Source organism: Mixophyes fleayi, chromosome 1 (genome assembly GCF_038048845.1).
Source record: "Mixophyes fleayi isolate aMixFle1 chromosome 1, aMixFle1.hap1, whole genome shotgun sequence".
NCBI classification, from domain to species: Eukaryota; Metazoa; Chordata; class Amphibia; order Anura; family Limnodynastidae; genus Mixophyes; species Mixophyes fleayi.
In genome coordinates, this window is record NC_134402.1 from 200,883,468 (window position 1) to 200,904,464 (window position 20,997).

At 40.8% G+C, this 20,997-nt stretch overlaps 1 protein-coding gene across 1 annotated transcript in view; it reads right to left on the minus strand.

The window, feature by feature from the left end:
- ATP8B3 (ATPase phospholipid transporting 8B3) overlaps positions 1 to 20,997 on the minus strand; it is a 301,811-nt gene that overhangs the window by 229,896 nt on the left and 50,918 nt on the right. Inside the window, exons 9-10 of the mRNA XM_075201547.1 lie at positions 16,308 to 16,466; positions 5,285 to 5,373 (exon numbers count right to left, since the gene is read on the minus strand). Coding sequence (XP_075057648.1) covers positions 5,285 to 5,373; positions 16,308 to 16,466 — 248 coding nt within the window. The remainder of the gene's footprint in view (positions 1 to 5,284; positions 5,374 to 16,307; positions 16,467 to 20,997) is intronic.

Genomic DNA, 20,997 nt, shown 5'->3' on the forward strand with positions numbered 1-20,997 from the left:
GTAAGTGATATGAAAGTTTGAATACAGATGGTAAATGTGATTGGAAAGATTTTGGTTTGCTATGGACAGTGTTACATAAATGCATGCCTTGTTGGGATAGATTGTTGGTTTAAATGAAAGCATTTATGTTATACATAGTTCTGTGGTTCAGTGTTGGTTTCATGACTTGTAATAATGTTGTAATGCTGTGACCCCTGTAGTGCTGTACAATTCTTGGAATTCCTGTTTTGTTTTGGATAGATTGTTGATATAAATGGATGTGTTTGTGTTATACATGGTTCTGTGTTGGTTAAGTTTTGGTCATGGAAGCATTGGTGTCATACACAGTTCTGTGATTCTGTATTGGTTTAATGCTGTAATGGAATTTTGGAATATGGAAATAGTTTGCTCTATGCAGTTTAATGTAAATTCGTAGAAAGTGATGGATTATTCAGGAAGTGATCAGATTGTTAAATATAACGTTTTGTTAGACTGTTGGTTTAAAGGGAAAGTAGAGGAAATTTATCTAGTATGTGGTTGAAATACCATGTGGTAAAATGGTTGTTGGACTTTGAAAGAGCATGTGAGAATATTTGGAAGGCTAACATGTGTACATACTTGTCTGTATGGATTCCCCCCTCCCCCTTCACTGCACAATGCATTCACATAAACATAGCTTAAAACATACACACACACACCTTTAGACAATAGTTAATCAAAACACACACACAATTACTTATGTATTTATAGAACAGGAAATTAATGATATATGGCACCAAAATCAATACTTTGTGTAAAATATTGTTATGCTGTTTATTGTTCTATAATATAATACAACACACTTTAAATTAAGTTATATCTTGCTGTGGTTATTCTTGAAGCCTGTGGATTTAAGGGAATATAAGAATGATGTTTCTTTAATTTAGAAGTACCTTTGCAAGGAGTTGGTTGATGGTAATAGTCATATATTTAACGGTATTAAATGGTCATTCATACATTTGCCAGAATATTAAGGAGATTAAAACCCATAATCAAGGGGAAAATCTTTTAACAGGTGGTGACAAGGTGGAATTCCACCCTGTATATGCTTCTGCGTATGGAGGAACAGCGAAAAGCCATCCACGCTTACTCCACAAGCCATGACATTGGGAAAGGAGGGGGGATGTATTTTAGTCAAGCGCAGTGGAGATTACTTTCCGTGTTGTGCAAGTGGCTGAAACCATTTGAAGTAGTCACCTGTGAAGTCAGTTCAGACACTGTGAGCTTGAGTCAAGTGATTCCCTTAATTAGACTTTTGGACAAGCAGCTTGAGAAACTGAAGGAGCATATCAAACAAAGCAATTCCGCTAAGTAGGTCGGACTTTTAGATCACATACTTTATTCGCTTCGTCAGGATCCAAGAGTTATCAATATCTTGAAATCGGATCACTACATTTTGGCGACTGTGCTTGATCCTTGGTTTAAGACCTATGCCTTCTCTTTGTTTCCAACTGACCCAGATCTGAAGAGATGCAAGGAGCTCCTGGTGAGCAAGATGACAGCTCAAGTGTTACGTGCCAGGCCGGCGTCTCTTCATTCAGTCTCTCACTCAACTGCTGCTAGGAAAAAATGTAGCTTTCCCAAGAGACACAGGGATGATGCAGATGACTCTGCACCAAATTTTGACATCTGGTCTGGTCTAAAAGAATTGATCAAAAAACGTGAAACCTCTGCCATAACTCCACCTGATCCTACTATCAACATCCCAAGGATGGTGAAAAATTATTTTCACAACAGCATAGAAAAAACCACATCAGACAATCCCTTTACATACTGGGAGGAAAAAAAGGGAATTTGGTGACCCACGTAAAAACTCGCTTTGCACTGCCTAAGCTGCCTTGTGTGCCTAGAAGCCTAGGCACTCCGGTGTGCACTCGGAAAGAGTTTACAGCACAGCTTGGAACCTTGTCTGAGATCGGCGTAGGAGGCTACTTCCTCAAAATGTGGAACTTTTATGAACATCATCTTTTCCACGAGGAAGGCCTTTCCCGCCAATTACATCAAAATTTGAGTCTTCTGTAATGGTGGATTCCAGCGGTGATGAATTAATAATGTGTGAGAATGATGTACTCACTGATGAGGGTGAGGATGAGGCTGAGGATGATGACAACAACATCTTGCAACAGTAGTATTAACACCACTGTTAACTTAGGTGGCTTAAAGCCATTGTTGCCTTGTTTTGTGGGGGCCCAAACATACCAAGCACTTCAGCCACAAGGAGTGGCACTTTTGTGGCTGAAGTGCTTGGTTTGTTAAAGTGTGCATGTCCTTTCTGAGATCCAACATAAGGGTGGGTGGGAGGTCCCAAGGACAATTTCATCTTGCACCATTTTTTCTTTCAGCTACCGCTGTGTGCCAATGTTACCTACATGTGCTATATATTGCTGTGTGCTTAGCAAAAATCTTAGACACCCATTGATGATGCAGATGACTCAGCACAACATTTTGACATCTGGGGGTAAATGTATCAATGTCCGGATTTTTCAACTCCGGCGAGATCGGCGTTTTCAGCACTTAAATTTAAAGCGGCGCTGCCTTGTAAAGGGAAACTTCCATCTGCATCATCAATGGGTACTTGATATAGCATTAATTATGTGTTTGGAGAGTGCAGAGTATCCCTATTTTCTTGTCTATACAATGTGGGCAACCCCCTCTTGCACCCCAGTCTGTACATGGTGAGTGCAGAGGACCTATGTCTGTTTTTGTTTATACAATGTAAGTCCCATGACTCTTGCACCCCATTCTTTACATTAATTAATTCCAACTTGTGTCAGATGAGTCCCAGGTCTCCCATGGCTGCTAGTGCTAGGGAAAGACTTGCCTTTAAAAGCTGTGTGCAGGTAAGCCTTAAGCCCAGATAAAATAGCATAGCATTTGATCATGTTAGGACTGACCAGAATGGGAAGACTTTGGTGTGAGTTGGTCAGCTTAAACATATATTGCAATATGTGGAACTAACATTCCCTGTTTTTAAATATAGAACAGTACTTGATATAGCATTAATTATGTGTTTGGAGAGTGCAGAGTATCCCTGTTTTCTTGTATGTATATATATATATATATATATATATATATATATATATATATATATATAGTGCTCCGCTCATGAAGTAGCATTAAGGATGAAGCTTTTAATTTCAATCCTAAATACACTTTACCCAAACTAGTGACTACTGGTTGTTGTTAATGCATTGAATTACATATATACTGTATAATAGTACTAGACAGTATATACAGATTAAGTTAGATAGATATCATTCTGAACTAACTATTATATTTATTTCTTTGAGAAAAACAGTGTGCTTTTGCTGTCACACTATTAGCAGCAGAATCCAAAAAATAAACAGATTTCTTGTTTGCACGTGAGATTCAGCAGCAGTTGCACACCCCAAAAAACGCTATGTATTCTAATCTTTTCTATTTTGCAAACTATTCAATTCTATCAAATTAGCTGTCGATATACAAAATAAATGAGGATCCTGAGAGGTGAATGTGGCCTGCACCATGCTACAAAAATTCATAGATTAGGCACACAATATATTGCCAAGAGCATGACTTTCAATACCTTCTTTTACTTATATGCTCTGTGCCATATTGCTGCCCTTCTGACTCAAACCAGGGGACTCGTATTTATTTATGGGGAGGGAGGATTGAATAAACATTCCCCAGGGGAAAGCTTCATCTAACCCTGGGGTTAAGGGGACTGCCTGAGACTTGTAGCGGAGATTGTCCCTAAGACTCATGTATATAAATATGGAATGTATATAAATGATATTTATATGTTCTATTAGTGATGTGTAAGAATTATGTAAAACAGACAGTTCAGATAGATCAATAGTTGGCCTTCCTCCCCAGTGTGTACAACCGACATGCAGATTTGGTTGCCAAAAACATCTGTCTGGACAAGAAAAAGCAAATGAAAGTCCACATTTTGAGAAATTAGGAGGACAGAATTTATCACTGGCAAAGAATACATGTATAAATGGAGATATGAGGGCTGATGATTTACGCTATGTGAGGGAGTTAGTGAACTGTATAGACTGACTAATTATATTTGGAATTTGGTTGGGAGAAAACAAAGGCACCGATGGCAGATTTGCAAAATCTTTCATTAAGACGACAGAGGACACAATGCCTCAACTACAGACAACAGCATATGTAGACATTTAAAAAATGATGAGAGGGCACAAAATAAAATGTTGCAAGTCAAGATGGCATGACTTACAGCAGAGCTGTTCCTCAAGTAGGGTCCCCAAGAGTAGTCACTCTGACTCCAGATCTGCACTGGCCAATTGTTTATCATGAGCCGACACACTAGCTGTGATGGCGAAAGTATATCCAGAATGCGGCTGCATTCAAACCATTGCCAGGGCAATCGGGACGTCTCTCACACTGCCGTTGCATCCCAGCTAGTAACAGGCAGCTGCCTTCTGAGTGGACGTGAGGGGCGTGTTCTTGGTACCATTTCTCCTATCTTTGTGCTACTCGTTTCTGCTCATAAGCTTTTACTTTGTTGAATTAAGTCCTGGGAGCATTTGAGTACCTGTGAGTGCCTTCAACTGTATAGGTGAAGACCTCTCCTGCTAGTTCTAAAAGCGTATGACAGTTACTAAGGAAGCTGTAACATTGTTAAGGATTGGGTGCAATGAAAGGGAGATATCAACACTATGCAGTTTAATTACTTGTTTAATTGAATTGGAGAAAGCAAATGCAACAATGGCAAAGTTACAAAATCCTTCATTAAGACAGTTCACTGCTGACTTTGACCAAACTTTTTATGAAGGAAAAAAACTATTTCACACTTAATTTATAATTGCAAAGAGTGGCACACTTTTGCATACATTTTAATGATACACATAGATATGTATAGGCATCTTAAAAATGTCAAATACACAAATGAAATCACTGCTTCGAACACTATATTGTGCTAAAGCTCTCCACAAATTGTATTGATTTCTTTAATATCCTTATCAGATATTTTAAAAAGCTAGTAACAATTTTTATACATTCAGCACCGAAGAAGCGTGTGTTGCGTTATAGGAAAAAATTACAAGTTATTGAGTATACAAATCTGTATAAGAAATGGAAATGTATAGAATGAAATCACAGCAAAATAAATATGCAGCTGAGAGAATGTCCCTGATTAAAAACCTACAAACTGAAATCCATTAGAAAGAAGAATTGTATGGTATGCAGTAGGTTGTTTTAGTTTGTGATCATTTCTAAAATCACCTGAAAATTTAGCATAACATTCAAACATACTCACAATAACCACAATATTATTCATCATTTGGTCCAATTTAGTTTTCTTTACAGTAAATTTGCCACAGTTCTTCATTATTTTTGTGTCAAAGCCTAATGGAAAAAAGAAACTATAATTGACAACCTAGATATTTACAAGGTGGATATTTATATTAAAATATCTCTTAAAGGCATGATTTCCAACAAAACTCACTTCAATGAGAAACATTGTTCAGCTCTCGTTTATTCAATCAATTCCTAAAAGAACCAATGCTTAATAAATTAATACATGTTGAAACGAAAGGCAAAGCCAACATCCTATTTTTTTTTTTTTTTAAATTGCCAGGAGTGCAGAAAATTAGAAGGTACTGCATGTCTGTACATGGTATATTTCTGAGTGTTTCATTTTTAGAATTCAACACAGAAGTTTTCTAGGAGCATATTACCAGTACATCTGCTCCTGGGTCCTCGTCTCACCGCAAACAGTAATTTCAGATCAGGTTAATTCAATTGGCAAATAATAATAATAAAATAATAATAATAATAATCAGCATTTCCTCATGTTCCACCATGTTGATTAGACCAGAAAGTCGTCCATATTTATTATACCAGGATTATCCTGTGTTAATTACAGTGCGCCATGTTGATTATTTCTGCATTTCCTGGGATGCTTATAAATACAAATGACCTTGTATCGATTAAACCACAATGACCCCATAACTATTAAACAATAGTTATGGGGTGCCCTATATTTACTAAACAAATATTACCTAAATATTTTCTAGCCTTCTTTGATAATGGTCAAGATGATCAACTACCTGTAACACTGTCACTGCACAATTGCTGTGATTAAGCCTCTAAATATCACCAATAGAATCAGGGGAAGCCCATGGTAAAGGAACTTCATGGTGTTGCCCATTCACAAGTGTAGTGTCCGCTTTTCATAAATGCCACCTTCCTGGTTAATTGGTCACAAAGTGCGAGTTTGTACCCACATGTCAATTACATGTACATGTCATTTCCTGCTAGTTAAGTGTGCATATGTTAGTGTATGGTTAGGTAACTTGCTAAATAAAAACCGCGGCTTAGATCCCAGCCCTCTGAGCCCTCCTTGTAGGTGGTTCAGGAGATTCTTAAGTCCAGTTACAGTATGGGACAACTTCCACTTCTGAGCTGCAATGTAAGCTATAGTTATAGACAGCGTTAATATATTGCTCCTCTGCTACAACTTTCTCTCCTGGGGCTCCTTGCACATACTGTGACCTGGGACAAAGCCAAGGTCACCTTTTAAATACCCCAGTACTGATGTTAACACAAACACATACACAGAGAGAGACACACAACCGCACAAATACAAAACAACATAGTAAAGCGCAAACACTCTGGGAGATACACAGATATTAATACCATTTTTTTAACTCTTTCAAAATAATTTTACACTGTACAATAAAGGAGCAGTGTGATAGGTTTTATCAGGGTTGCATCTATGCTGATGCAACAATAAGATGCGTAGCACCTCTGTATGGTTCCCAGCAGATATATGATGTTCCTGAAATTGTCTTTACTTCAAAAAGTGGCAGAAAAAAACAAAGAAACAAAGCACTTGTGTGTCTAGACTTCTTTAGTCCAGTTAAAACTACTTCATAAAACTGTTTTTGGAGTAACTTGAAACTGCTCCTACATTACCTAATGTGCATGCGACCTGGAAGTTATACTGCTAAACTGGTGATAAAAGTGTTGTTGTTCATTTAGCACTATTAGTAAACATGATTTGACTTAATGTCTTTTACTCCATATGTATAGGTCAATAATTTAACTGCTTGGATTCATATCCTATGGGTCAAAACCAATGTAATTTTGCAGGAAGCTCCAGCTAAACAGTAATGTTAGGTCTACAGGATTTTTCTTGGTGGGAGACACATACTGTAAAACACTCACATTATTTTTTTAAGCCATATGGCATAGCCTCTACTTTACTTTAGACCATGGTCAGTGCCGTAACTAGCCATTTTAGTGCCCTGGGCGAGACAGGGAACCGGCGCCCCCCGTCTAAGTGGGAGTGTCAATCATCGAGTGGGCGTGGGCAACCCACTGTGGGGGCGTGGCTAGCGCTTTACAAGTTCTAGACTGCACTGAAACCCCCTCCCTCCCCATTCTTCTCGGTATGGCTTTGTAAGAATCTTTATTTAATAAGCCTCCATAGAATCAATGGACAAAAGGGATTATATCTGCGCTAATACCCAGTTCAGTAGGAGGTGGCTGCCAAAGATGGGGACAGTGTAAAAGGGGGGGACCCCTCCCCCTGGTTGGATATCAAAGGACCACAAGAAAAGACTTGAGGTAGTCCCTAGGCGCCTGTTTGTTGTAATCATTAAGGTATATGTCAGAGACCAATAGGTATTTAATTAGGTCCATATAAGAACACAAGGGTTAAATGGAGATGTATACTCCATATTCCAATATCATGGTACTGGTTTAAATTAATAATAATACATGCAGCAGGTAAGCTGACATTAAAAGTTTTGATTCCAAAAACGAACACAATCCGCTCGTTTTGCAGTGATGGCACAAAGTATATAGTGACTTACAGCAATCTAGCCGATATAAAAGGTTCTATTCATGAACACAAATTACTCACTTAAACGTGATAGTCCAGGTTGATAGTACAAGTAATAAAGTTCAGCCCGATGGTGTGTATCGATTGAAACAGGCCCCGAAGGATAATGAATATTTGTAGTATCACACGCTGTGGGTAATATTCCCTGAACTAATCACATAATAAAAAGTCAATAAGATGGATGCGAGTCACTGAACGCCAAAAGGTGCACAAGGCTCCGGTGTGTCACAGGAGGGTAAAGAAGGTGAACTTACCCCGCTCCTGGAGGGCCCGCTCTGCAGATGCCTGTTTCAGGAGGCCGCTAAGTGGTTCTCCGTCCGTGTTGCTCGGCATCCAACTGTCAAGTGAAAGTACGTGATCCGCGCATGCGCATGCAGCAGTGTGTATCCGATCTGTACAGACGTGCAGTTGATGTGGCAATACAAAAGTGTAGATGATAGTTGATGCTGGTAAATCCGTTTGGAATTCCTTTCCTACGTGTTTCGCCCAATAATAGGCTTCCTCAGGGATGTGTGGAGGACAAAGGCCACTTTGCCTCCCTTATATAGTTGTTTAAACGGAGTTGACCAATAGAAAGTTTTTATAGTCCAGATGTATTAATTAGGACTTTTCAATGGGTAAATTCAATATATGGCAGCAAATTAGTGTACATGGTATTGAATATATATGATATTCCTAAATAGAGATCGAGAATGTTGAAAAGTTGCAAACATATTCTCTATTTCTCTAAAAGATAAAATTGTGATGGTACATAATAAATAAATAAACATAAAGTGTACACTAGAGAAAGCTGTTAAGCTCAAAGTCAATATTGAGGCCTCGTGGTGTTAAAGTTTTGAGGGTATAGATCCATTTACTCTCCTCACGTGACATGGACCGAATGAAATCACCCCCCCTCCATGATTTTTTCACTTTGCAAATGCCTAGGAATCTAAGCACTGAGGGGTCTTTATTGTGGAAGAGGGCAAAATGACGAGACACAATGTGCCTCAAATCCCTTTTTGATGTTCATTTGGTGCTCACTGACACGGGTATGTAGATCTCTTGCAGTCCTTCCTATATACTGTTTTCCACAAGGGCATTCGAGCATATATATCACCCCCTTGGTGTCGCAAGTGATTTTTTCTTTAATGGTGTACGTGACACCTGTAACAGTTGCAGTAAAAGTATTAGCAGGTTTTGTGTCCCTCACATGGCTAGTTCTACATGCTTGACATCTTGTGCAGTGAAAAAACCCTTTTCTATCTTCTCCTAACCATGTACTAATAGGTGTCTGTGTAGTGGTTGGAATACTGCTGTTTACAAGGGCATTTTTTAAGTTGTTAGCCTTCTTGTAAATAAACCTGGGTTTACTCGGTAGAACCTCCCTCAATTTCTCATCACCCAACAGGATATTCCAATGTTTGTAGATAATTTTTTCTATCTTTTTGGAATCACTACTGTATCTAGTGATGAATGAGGGGGCGTCAGGTTGCTCAAAAGGTTTTCTTGTCTTCTTAGTTAGGAGATTCTCCCTATCCTCTTTCCTGACTTCGACAAGGGCTCTCTCTACAGTAGTACTATCATAACCCCTTTGTAGGAACCTATCTCTTATCAGGTTGGCTTGAATGTCATATTGCTCTAAGGTAGAGCAGTTCCTCCTAATCCTAGTAAACTGGCCTTTAGGTATATTACGCAGCCAGTTGGTATGATGGCTGCTACAGGCCGGGATATAAGAGTTGCAATCCACTTCCTTCAGATGTGTTCTAGTTGCAACTCTTTTCTTTTCCTCAATGTAAATCTCTAAGTCCAGAAAGACAACTTTTTCTCTGCTGAAGTTGGCTGTAAACCTCATATTGAGATCGTTGGTGTTAATGTAAAGTAAGAACTCCTCTAGCTGTTCTACAGTACCTGACCATATGCACAGTACGTCATCTATGAATCTGTACCATTTGTGTACATATTCTGCAAAAGGATTATTATTCCATATGCTTTGGTTCTCCCAGTGGGCCACAAACAAATTCGCGTAACTAGGCGCGAATTTCGCGCCCATTGCTGTCCCGCGAATTTGTCTATAGTATCCACTGTTCGCCCAAAAATAGTTGTGGTGTAGGACAAAACGTATACTCTGCAAGAGAAATTCTATTTGTTCCATTTGGAGGTTTGATTTCTCTCTAAGAATGGAACTCACATGTTGACACCCCATATCATGATCTATGATCGTGTACAATGATGTTACATCACATGTGAGAAGGATAAAGCCCTCTTCCCATTGGACATCCTGCAGGACCTCCAATACATGGCTAGTATCCCTCAAATAGCTTCTTTGCTGAGTGACAAGTGGTTGCAGGAAATAGTCTATGTAGCTTGATAGGTTGGTAGTAAGGGAGTCTATCCCAGAAACAATCGGTCTCCCTGGTGGGTTGGTACGAGATTTATGCACTTTCGGAAGTCAGGAAAGAGGATAGGGAGAATCTCCTAACTAAGAAGACAAGAAAACCTTTTGAGCAACCTGACGCCCCCTCATTCATCACTAGATACAGTAGTGATTCCAAAAAGATAGAAAAAATTATCTACAAACATTGGAATATCCTGTTGGGTGATGAGAAATTGAGGGAGGTTCTACCGAGTAAACCCAGGTTTATTTACAAGAAGGCTAACAACTTAAAAAATGCCCTTGTAAACAGCAGTATTCCAACCACTACACAGACACCTATTAGTACATGGTTAGGAGAAGATAGAAAAGGGTTTTTTCACTGCACAAGATGTCAAGCATGTAGAACTAGCCATGTGAGGGACACAAAACCTGCTAATACTTTTACTGCAACTGTTACAGGTGTCACGTACACCATTAAAGAAAAAATCACTTGCGACACCAAGGGGTGATATATATGCTCGAATGCCCTTGTGGAAAACAGTATATAGGAAGGACTGCAAGAGATCTACATACCCGTGTCAGTGAGCACCAAAGGAACATCAAAAAGGGATTTGAGGCACATAGTGTCTCAAGTCATTTTGCCCTCTTCCACAATAAAGACCCCTCAGTGCTTAGATTCCTAGGCATTTGCAAAGTGAACAAATCATGGAGGGGGGGTGATTTCATTCGGTCCATGTCACGTGAGGAGAGTAAATGGATCTATACCCTCAAAACTTTAACACCACGAGGCCTCAATATTGACTTTGAGCTTAACAACTTTCTCTAGTGTACACTTTATGTTTATTTATTTATTATGTACCATCACAATTTTATCTTTTAGAGAAATAGAGAATATGTTTGCAACTTTTCAACATTCTCGATCTCTATTTAGGAATATCATATATATTCAATACCATGTACACTATTTTGCTGCCATATATTGAATTTACCCATTGAAAAGTCCTAATTAATACATCTGGACTATAAAAACTTTCTATTGGTCAACTCCGTTTAAACAACTATATAAGGGAGGCAAAGTGGCCTTTGTCCTCCACACATCCCTGAGGAAGCCTATTATTGGGCGAAACGCGTAGGAAAGGAATTCCAAACGGATTTACCAGCATCAACTATCATCTACACTTTTGTATTGCCACATCAACTGCACGTCTGTACAGATCGGATACACACTGCTGCATGCGCATGCGCGGATCACGTACTTTCACTTGACAGTTGGATGCCGAGCAACACGGACGGAGAACCACTTAGCGGCCTCCTGAAACAGGCATCTGCAGAGCGGGCCCTCCAGGAGCGGGGTAAGTTCACCTTCTTTACCCTCCTGTGACACACCGGAGCCTTGTGCACCTTTTGGCGTTCAGTGACTCGCATCCATCTTATTGACTTTTTATTATGTGATCAGTTCAGGGAATATTACCCACAGCGTGTGATACTACAAATATTCATTATCCTTCGGGACCTGTTTCAATCGATACACACCATCGGGCTGAACTTTATTACTTGTACTATCAACCTGGACTATCACGTTTAAGTGAGTAATTTGTGTTCATGAATAGAACCTTTTATATCGGCTAGATTGCTGTAAGTCACTATATACTTTGTGCCATCACTGCAAAACGAGCGGATTGTGTTCGTTTTTGGAATCAAAACTTTTAATGTCAGCTTACCTGCTGCATGTATTATTATTAATTTAAACCAGTACCATGATATTGGAATATGGAGTATACATCTCCATTTAACCCTTGTGTTCTTGTATGGACCTAATTAAATACCTATTGGTCTCTGACATATACCTTAATGATTACAACAAACAGGCGCCTAGGGACTACCTCAAGTCTTTTCTTGTGGTCCTTTGATATTCATAGAATCAAGTACTTTAAATGCAGCTATCACATGCTAGCTGTATAAAAAATTAATTGGTTATTGAAATAAAACTCACTGAAACAAATTAAAACATAAATGTAACGGTACCATCTGTATCACACTGCCCCTTCATCCCACTGTGCCCTCCATCACAGTTTCTCCTTTATCATACCGCTCCATGGAGCCATCTTTATCACATTGTGCCCCCTTATCACCATCACACGAAATGAATAATATATATATATATATATATATATATATATACATATATATATATATATATATATATATATATATATATATATACATATATATATATACACACACATACATACACAAATATATACACACACACATACAATATAAAGAGCCTCCTAGTGTCCGCCATACCTTAGAGAGCATTCCTGTGACCTCCATACAATACAGAGAGCATTCGTGTGAATGCCATACTATACAGGGAGCATTCCTATGACCGCCATACCTTAGAGAGCATTCCTGTGACCACCATACAATACAGAGAGCATTCGTGTGACCACCATACTATACAGAGAGCATTCGTATGATCACCATACTATACAGAGAGCATTCCTGTGACCACCATACCATACAGAGAGCATTCCTGTGACCACCATACAATACAGAGAGCATTCCTGTGACAACCATACTATACAGAGAGCATTCCTATGATTACCATACTATACAGAGAGCATTCCTGTGACCACCATACTATACAGAGAGCATTCCTGTGACCACCATACTATACAGAGAGCATTCCTATGATTACCATACTATACAGAGAGCATTCCTGTGACCACCATACTATACAGAGAGCATTCCTGTGACCACCATACTATACAGAGAGCATTCCTGTGACCACCATACTATACAGAGAGCATTCCTATGACCACCATACTATTCAGAGAGCATTCCTATGACCACCATACAATACAGAGAGCATTCCTATGACCGCCATACTATACAGAGAGCATTCCTATGACCACCATACAATACAGAGAGCATTCTTGTGACTGCAATACAGATAAATACCTCACCTGAAATTAATAGACCCCACCATTAAATTAAAAAGCCCCATCAATAAATTAAATTGACCCACCAGCACCCCACAAATAAAATAGTACCCATTAAATAATTAGCCCCCACCTAAACGTCACCATTAAATTAATAGCCTACCTCCCACCCATGTATTAAGACACCCAACCTCCCTACCCTCATATCACACATTATATTAATACATCCCCCCTTTCCTCACACATTATGGCAGCATACCCCCCCTTCCCCCATAAAGCATAGCAGCATCCCCCCCCTCCATAATAGCAAGATGCAGCACACATTCCTCCCCTCCATAATAGCAGCACACTTCCCCCCCTAATAGCAGCACACATCCCCCTCTCCTCCCTCCATAATAGCAGCTTAAATGCCCCCCTCCCTCCATAATAGCAGCTTACATCCCCCCTCCCTCCATAATAGCAGTTCACACCCCCCCACCTACCTCCATAATAGCAGCTCACATCCCCCCCTCTCCTCTCTCCATAATAGCAGCTCACATCCCCCCTCCATAATAGCAGCTTACATGCCCCCCTTCCCTCCATAATAACAGCTCACATGCCCCCCTACCCTCCATAATAGCAGCTCACATGCCCCCCTCCCCTCCCTCCATAATAGCAGCTCACATGCCCCCCTTCCCTCCATAATAACAGTTCACATGCCCCCCTACCCTCCATAATAGCAGCTCACATGCCCCCCTCCCCTCCCTCCATAATAGCAACTCACATGCCCCCCTTCCCTCCATAATAACAGCTCACATGCCCCCTACCCTCCATAATAGCAGCTCACATGCCCCCCTTCCCTCCATAATAGCAGTTCACATGCCCCCCTTCCCTCTATAATAGCAACTCACATGCCCCCCCTTCCCTCCATAATAGCAGCTCACATTCCCCCCTTCCCTCCCTCTATAATAGCAGCTCACATGCCCCCCTCCCTCCATAAAAGCAGCTCACATGCCCCCCTCCCTCCATAATAGCAGCTCACATGCCCCCCTCCCTCCATAATAGCAACACACATCCCCTTTCCCCTGCTTAGAAGCTTACCTTTGTTGTCTTTATTCCTGACCAGCCGTGGCTCCTCTTTGCTACTCTGCTCCTCTGCTGCCTAGCAACGTCATTACATCAGACGCTGAGGCAGAGGACAGAGTTCAGAAGGGGGTGGAGCCGGGTGCCGGCCGCCATTTTGGATGCGCCGGGCGGCCGGCAGTCTGAATCTGAGGTCTGTTTCATTTATTTTTTTTATCACTCCTCACACAGAGGCAGGTGCGGGCGGCCACTGCGCCCCCTTGGGACTGCGCCCGGGGCGGCGGCACCGCCCGCACCGGCCTCGTTACGGCTCTGACCATGGTGCTACAGTGACAAACATATGGCTATGCGTAATTATATTTTAACTCGCATGGTCACCCGGCGTTGTGCAGGTCCAGTTTGTAATGAGTAGCAGTTTTTACATATTAGCAAATTATTTGGTAAATAGAACAAAAATGCTATTTAGAAAAAAAAATGTATTTCTATGTTGCGTTACAGTTATGTTGTGTTGTAGCGAGGTTTCCATCCAGTAGTCAAACAATTGTTTACAATTCAAAAATGATGCTTTCAATATTTGGCGCTTTGTCGCATTCTCACTGTGGGGAAAGGAGGTATTAATATCACCTCAACCTGTCATCTGCGGATTATAAAAACATATACTTTTTCTAGCCCTCTGGTTCCCCATATTTATCAGTCATATTTAGACTTGTGTATATTCTATTTTGAAAGTAGTAAAAGGTCTGCCAGCATGTATCGTTATTTTGCAGACTAGTCCATTGTTTCAGTCTAGGCCAGTGGATCCCAAACTTTTTCAGTTCAAGGCACCCTTACGGTTTCCATAATTTTTTCAAGGCACCCCTAAGTCAAAATAATTACCAAGTAGTCCCCCGCCTTGCCTACCATCAGCCCTGGCTGAGGCACCCCTGTGAGAACACCGAGGCACCCCAAGGAGCCTAGGCGCACAGTTTGGGAACCACTAGTCTAGGCAAAAGGGTTATTGTCCACCAGTCCTGTATGAATGTACAGCACACCAGGGGTCCTCTTGTCTTTGTTTAGATGTGAGCTTGATGTTTAATTACAGAGGACTGCATTGTGCATTTAAATGTAAATGTGTCAGGATTGTGATCTCTCCTGTTTTAACAAACTCTTCTGTATAGCCACAGAACAATACCTGTCCCTAATTAAATCAAGAGTGACTCATCTGCTATCCCTTTGTCTGTATGTTTATCTATGAAAAGGTAAACACAGAAAAGAACCAATCAGGCAGGTCCTGGAATTACTGATGAGGTCAGTTTTGGGCTTAAAGGAGAGCTGTAAAGGACAGCAAATGGGCATTCCCTTCCAAGTGATATTTGAAGTCAGGCTGGGGTTGAGATATAGATCTGACAGGAAAGGGACAGTCAGTCCCTGGAGTACTGCCATTGCCCTGATCTACCTCTCCAGGTCTTGAAGAGCTGTGTGTCTGCCAAGAGCGGAGTGACAGTGACTTAGGGCCACTACATTTGCTGGTAGTCTTAAAGAAGAGAGGTGAGAAGCTTGGATTGATAGACAGCAGTTCCTGAAAGTAACAAGGATACTGGTGAGGTGTTTTCATTACACCCTGAATGTTGTCTGTGCCAGACTGTAGTGTTGTTTGTTGCAAGTTATTATTTAAATATATTTATTGCTGTTTTGTGCTAGTATTTTGTTAAATGAACTTATTTGTATTATTTTGGATATTTGCCTGGGTGATTTTGAACCTTGGGTGGGTACCGGGTAGGCCAGCTGTGCAGTCCAGAAGGTTACGTTAAACCCGGTATCCTCACAGTCGCTATGTGGTCTAATAGGTTACTTTTTGATACTGAATAACTATGCCAGATTTGGCAGCTTTACCTTAAAAGCTGTGGAAGATATTCACCAACAAACAAACAAACAAGCAAACAAACAAAGAAACTAACTAACTTCTTCTTTTATCAATATATATAGATAAGGAAAATGGAGCTCCACACTGAAAACGTTTTCAGAATAACTAACACCTCATGTATATGTTATATGTCATACTTTATTGGCAGTTATTGTTTTTAAGTACCTGCATAAATTACTAGTCCATAGCAACATTCAGTGTTCCGGATTTTGCAACCTCTTAGGAGAATACAATCATTATCCAAAGAATACTTTTCTCCATTCCACTCCAGTGTCCCAATAAAGGAATGCATGTTGCTATTGGCCTCCTCACAGGTAACTTTACCTAAAAAGAACACAATGAACTAGTCACATTGTAGAAAACAAAATAATTAGCATATAAAGGTCCAGTAGCAGCAATCATAAACCGTGCTTCCCTATATCTACTGGCATCTAATTTACCTAAACACATTGGGCCTGAGATAGAGATGGATGTAAGTACAAATACAGCCTGCAATAATGCATCGTAGGTGGGCAGATCCTGCAGAGGAAGAGGTAGGATTCGGGAGGGAGTTCCTACTCACCCAGGAGTTTGCAGGCGGACTCTTTGAAATTTGTGAGTGTCCCAGATGTAAATAAATTGCAGCTTACTGAAAACCAGTCCCTCTTTTGATAACAGAGCTATCATCATCATCATCATCATCATCATCATTTATAAAGCGCCAACATATTCCATAGCTCTTTACAATTGAGGACAAATACAGTAAGAGACAAACTGGGTAAAACAGACAAAGAGGTGAGAAGGCCCTTCTCGCAAGCTTACAATTTATGCATGCATGTATGTATGTATGTATGTATGTTTGTGTATATATCGCACACACTTTATTTATACCATATTAATTTATGTTTTACCAAAAATATTAAAGAATAGTAAGTAAAAGCTTTAAATCAAGAATATCCCAGTGCCAGTATATGGCATTTACTACAGTCACGCCACATAGGAACTGTCCAGCCAAGGATTCCAAACGTGTGAAATGTGTGTCTCTTTATATATGGTAAATACATAAATATGTTGCAATTCATACATAGTGTGAACATAGAGAACTTTGTTTGGTATCAAAAGATGAACAAAGTCATAAGGGATTTATTAATAATAAAATTGGGTATGTGTGACGCTCCACAGAAGAGTTAGGTCACATAGTAGAATTGAGTAGTAAATCAGATAACATGCAAATGGTAATTGAAAAGTGTCACAGGCCACAACCCCCTGGGGTTAGAAAGAGGTGTGGAAGTGTCTTTAAAAGGCTGAGACCAGGTACAGCAAATTGTCAGACATTTTGGGAAATCAATTCACACTGATAAGCTGTCCATCTTCCAAGCCAATTTCCCTTGGACAGAAAAGGCATTTCACACAAGTGCTACTCTGAATGTAACCCCTTTTATGTTAAACTGTTTTGCTTGTTATGTCAATCTATTAATTGTTAAATTGTTAATTAAATGCTGGGAACGTGTTCGTGAAAATACATTTTTAATAAAAGCAGTAGTTGCTTTGTTTATAGAGCCTAGAGTACACTCTAAAATCATAAGCTAGGGGGTCATAATTGTAAGCTGCAACACTTTCTTTAGTAAAACAGAAGTTTTGTACTGGCATGCATGTTCCCCACATATGCAAAAAGTTAACACACAGATCATAGCCCCCGTGAACATTTACTGGGATAATCAGGCCTGTGGCCAGGTCCCCCTCACCAACCACATGGAAAAGATGACTGCTGCAGCAACCATGATGTTGCTGTGCCGAATGGGTTAAACTTAAATTAAAGATGTATTAAAGGGTATAGTTATTAATTTAAATGTATATATTTAATACATGGGCGCTGTGGTGCAGGTTGACAACCGGCGCGCAGCGCCAGAAAGGGCTAAGTCCGTGAACTGGGTGCTGGGAGTATAAATGTATTTATTTTCATATTCATGTATTGATTTCTAATGCAATAGCCATGTGTCACGAACGCCCAGCCTGCCCCAGATACAGCAATCTAAACACTTAGCAATGAATACACCTTTTCTGCCACCATGAAGGATTTATTATGGTGTCCTTATGTTCACCAAAACCACTTATTAATGTTTCACACTTAATTCATATACACATGTAGCATGCGCCTCCCTGGGCTTCGTAAATTCACAAAGAATCATGGAGAATACACTAGATTAAATTTACTTATTCTGAAAAATGTTTCCATAGCTTATTTACAAAAATTAATAACAAGTCATAAAATATATTACACAAATGAGTTTCAAAAAATAAAATAGGAAATAAAATCAGAGTTACTACTTACTAGTTAAGGCCTGATGTGTGAGGGAACACAATTGAGAAAAATCAGACATTTCAGTCTTGTTAGACCCTTCATGAAAATGCACATGTTATTGTCTAAGGCAGAAGATTTTAACCCTTCACCCCCCATCTTAGGAATTACATTTTCAATTAAGTCAGATTGATTCCCAAAATGACACAGACCTTTCCAAAGGGAATTATCTAATCACTAAGATATATGTTTGGGCACCTCAGAGAATCTTTCACCTCTGCTTTTCTTGAGTGGATAGATGGTTTACAACTTTGGGCTTCAAACTTCTCCAAGACCCTTATCTATCCCGGGCCTGGCTAGTTTCAAAATATTAATGACACTGGCATAAGTTCAAACTCATGTCATCTAACAAAGCACACGTCGAGATTACATTACAAGGTTACATAAAATATTCACATGGTCATACATGAATACAACAGAAAATAGCAATCAGTAATTAGATATACTACATAATCATCACACCTCCCCCTAAACCTAGGGCACGGAGAACTGTGACCTGCCACTGTCTCTCCTGCCCATTCACCACATCTGCCCCTTGGCACGAGAGGCCATCTGTGTTTCCATGTTCTGCGCCCTTCTAGGGCTGAATGGTGAAGTTATACTGCTGCAAAATTAAATGCCATCTTAGAAGCTTACCACTATCCCCAGAAACTCTATTTAGCCAGCTTAGAGGATTATGGTATACAATAATGGTGAAATCCCGTCCATACAGGTAGGGCTGTAGCTTTTGCAGTGCCCATATGATGGTTAGGCACTCTCGTTCAATGGTAGCATATGCCACCTCCCGGGGGAGTAGTTTTATACTTAGGAAAATGATAGGATGCTCTCCCCATGCGCTGTCACCTGGCTAAGGACAGCTCCTAGTCCATAGTTAGACGTGTTGGTCTGTACTATATACTCCTTTTGAAATCTGGGGCCTGTAGAACAGGGCACTGGGCCAGAGCAGATTTCAGAGCTGTAAATGCATTCTCACAATCCACTGTCCAATTAACCACCTGTGGTAACCTCTTTTTTGTTAAGTCAGTCAGAATTTTGGCTAGGGTGATAGAATTTTCGATAATACCCAGCTGTACCTAAGAAAGACGTGATCTGATTTTTCGTGGTAGGGGTCGGCCACGTCGTGATAGCCTCTACCTTGCCTGGTTCTGGGCAGAGGTTACCTCCCCCTACACGGTGCCCCAAGTACTGCACTTCATACATGCCAAGCTGGCACTTCTCTGGCTTGATAGTCAGACCTGCCTCAGTAATTCGGCCTAACACACTATTCAGATGGATCAGGTGCTCCTCCCAGGTTTGACTGAACACCGCAATGTCATCCAGGTAGACAACTGTATTTCCCTCCTGGCCCTCTAGCAGGTCATTGACCAGGAGCTGGAAGGACACAGGGGCATTTTTCATTCCAAAGGGCATGACCAAAAACTCAAACAGCCCAAATGGGGTGATAAAAGCGCTCACGTGCCTCGGGTGACAATGGTATCTGCCAGTACCCTCTACTGAGATCTATGATAGTGATGTAGCGTGCTTGGGCCAGCTGATCTAGTAGTTCATCTATCCTAGGCATAGGATCAGCATCAAACACAGTGGCTTCATCCAACCTCTTACAGTCTACATAGAACTGAGTGCCTCCACATTTCTTTGGGGCCAGTACCACTGGGGCCATAGGTAAACCGAGGGGGAGGGGGGGTGTTTCTAGTGCCTGGAAACCCCCTTCCAACCTGGGTCACTGTATAATTCCGGTGGCTGGACCCTGCCCCCGTTTCACACAGCTCTGCTTGAAAAGGGAGAGCTGCGTGCACCTAACAGTAGTGCATGCAGCATTGCCCATGTATATTATTGGGATAGGAAGAGTTGGAGAGCAGCCAAGCACTGTCTAATATTACAGCCATGCCCCCATGCATGCTGGTCACGCCCACTGGTGGCGTGGTGTGGAAACCCCCCTCTACAAATCCTGCATTTGCCCCTGCACTGGGGCAGCCCAAGAACTGTGAGACTTTTGAATTACCCCTAGCTGCAACATCTCGTCTATTTCCATTTTCAATTTTTCTAGCAACTCTAGAGAAGTTCAATATGCTGGCTGTCTGAGTGGGGTCTGGTTGCCTGTGTTTACATGATGTGTGACCAAGTGTGTTTTTCCAGGTTTCCCTGTAAAATGCGACTGAAAGGGTAATAGCATGTCAGCTAGCTGCTCCAGCTGAGAGTTAGACAGCTCTTCACTGCAGTGGGCATCTTCTAGGGACCCTACCTCTTTAGCAGCAGTAGCTAAATCTACCAAGGGGTCAGCCTCCTGATCGCTCTCAGGCAAGCTACTAACAGCTAATACACAAATTTCCCGGTCATGATAAGCTTTAAATATGTTGATGTGATATACATTCGGCCTCTTTTGGCCCTCATCTTTTTCCCATACTTGCCAACTCTCCCGGAAAGTCCGGGAGACTCCCGAAATTCGGGTCAGTCTCCCGGGCTCCCGGGGGAGCTGGCATTTCTCCCGGATCCAAGATTTCACTGAGAATCGCGTCA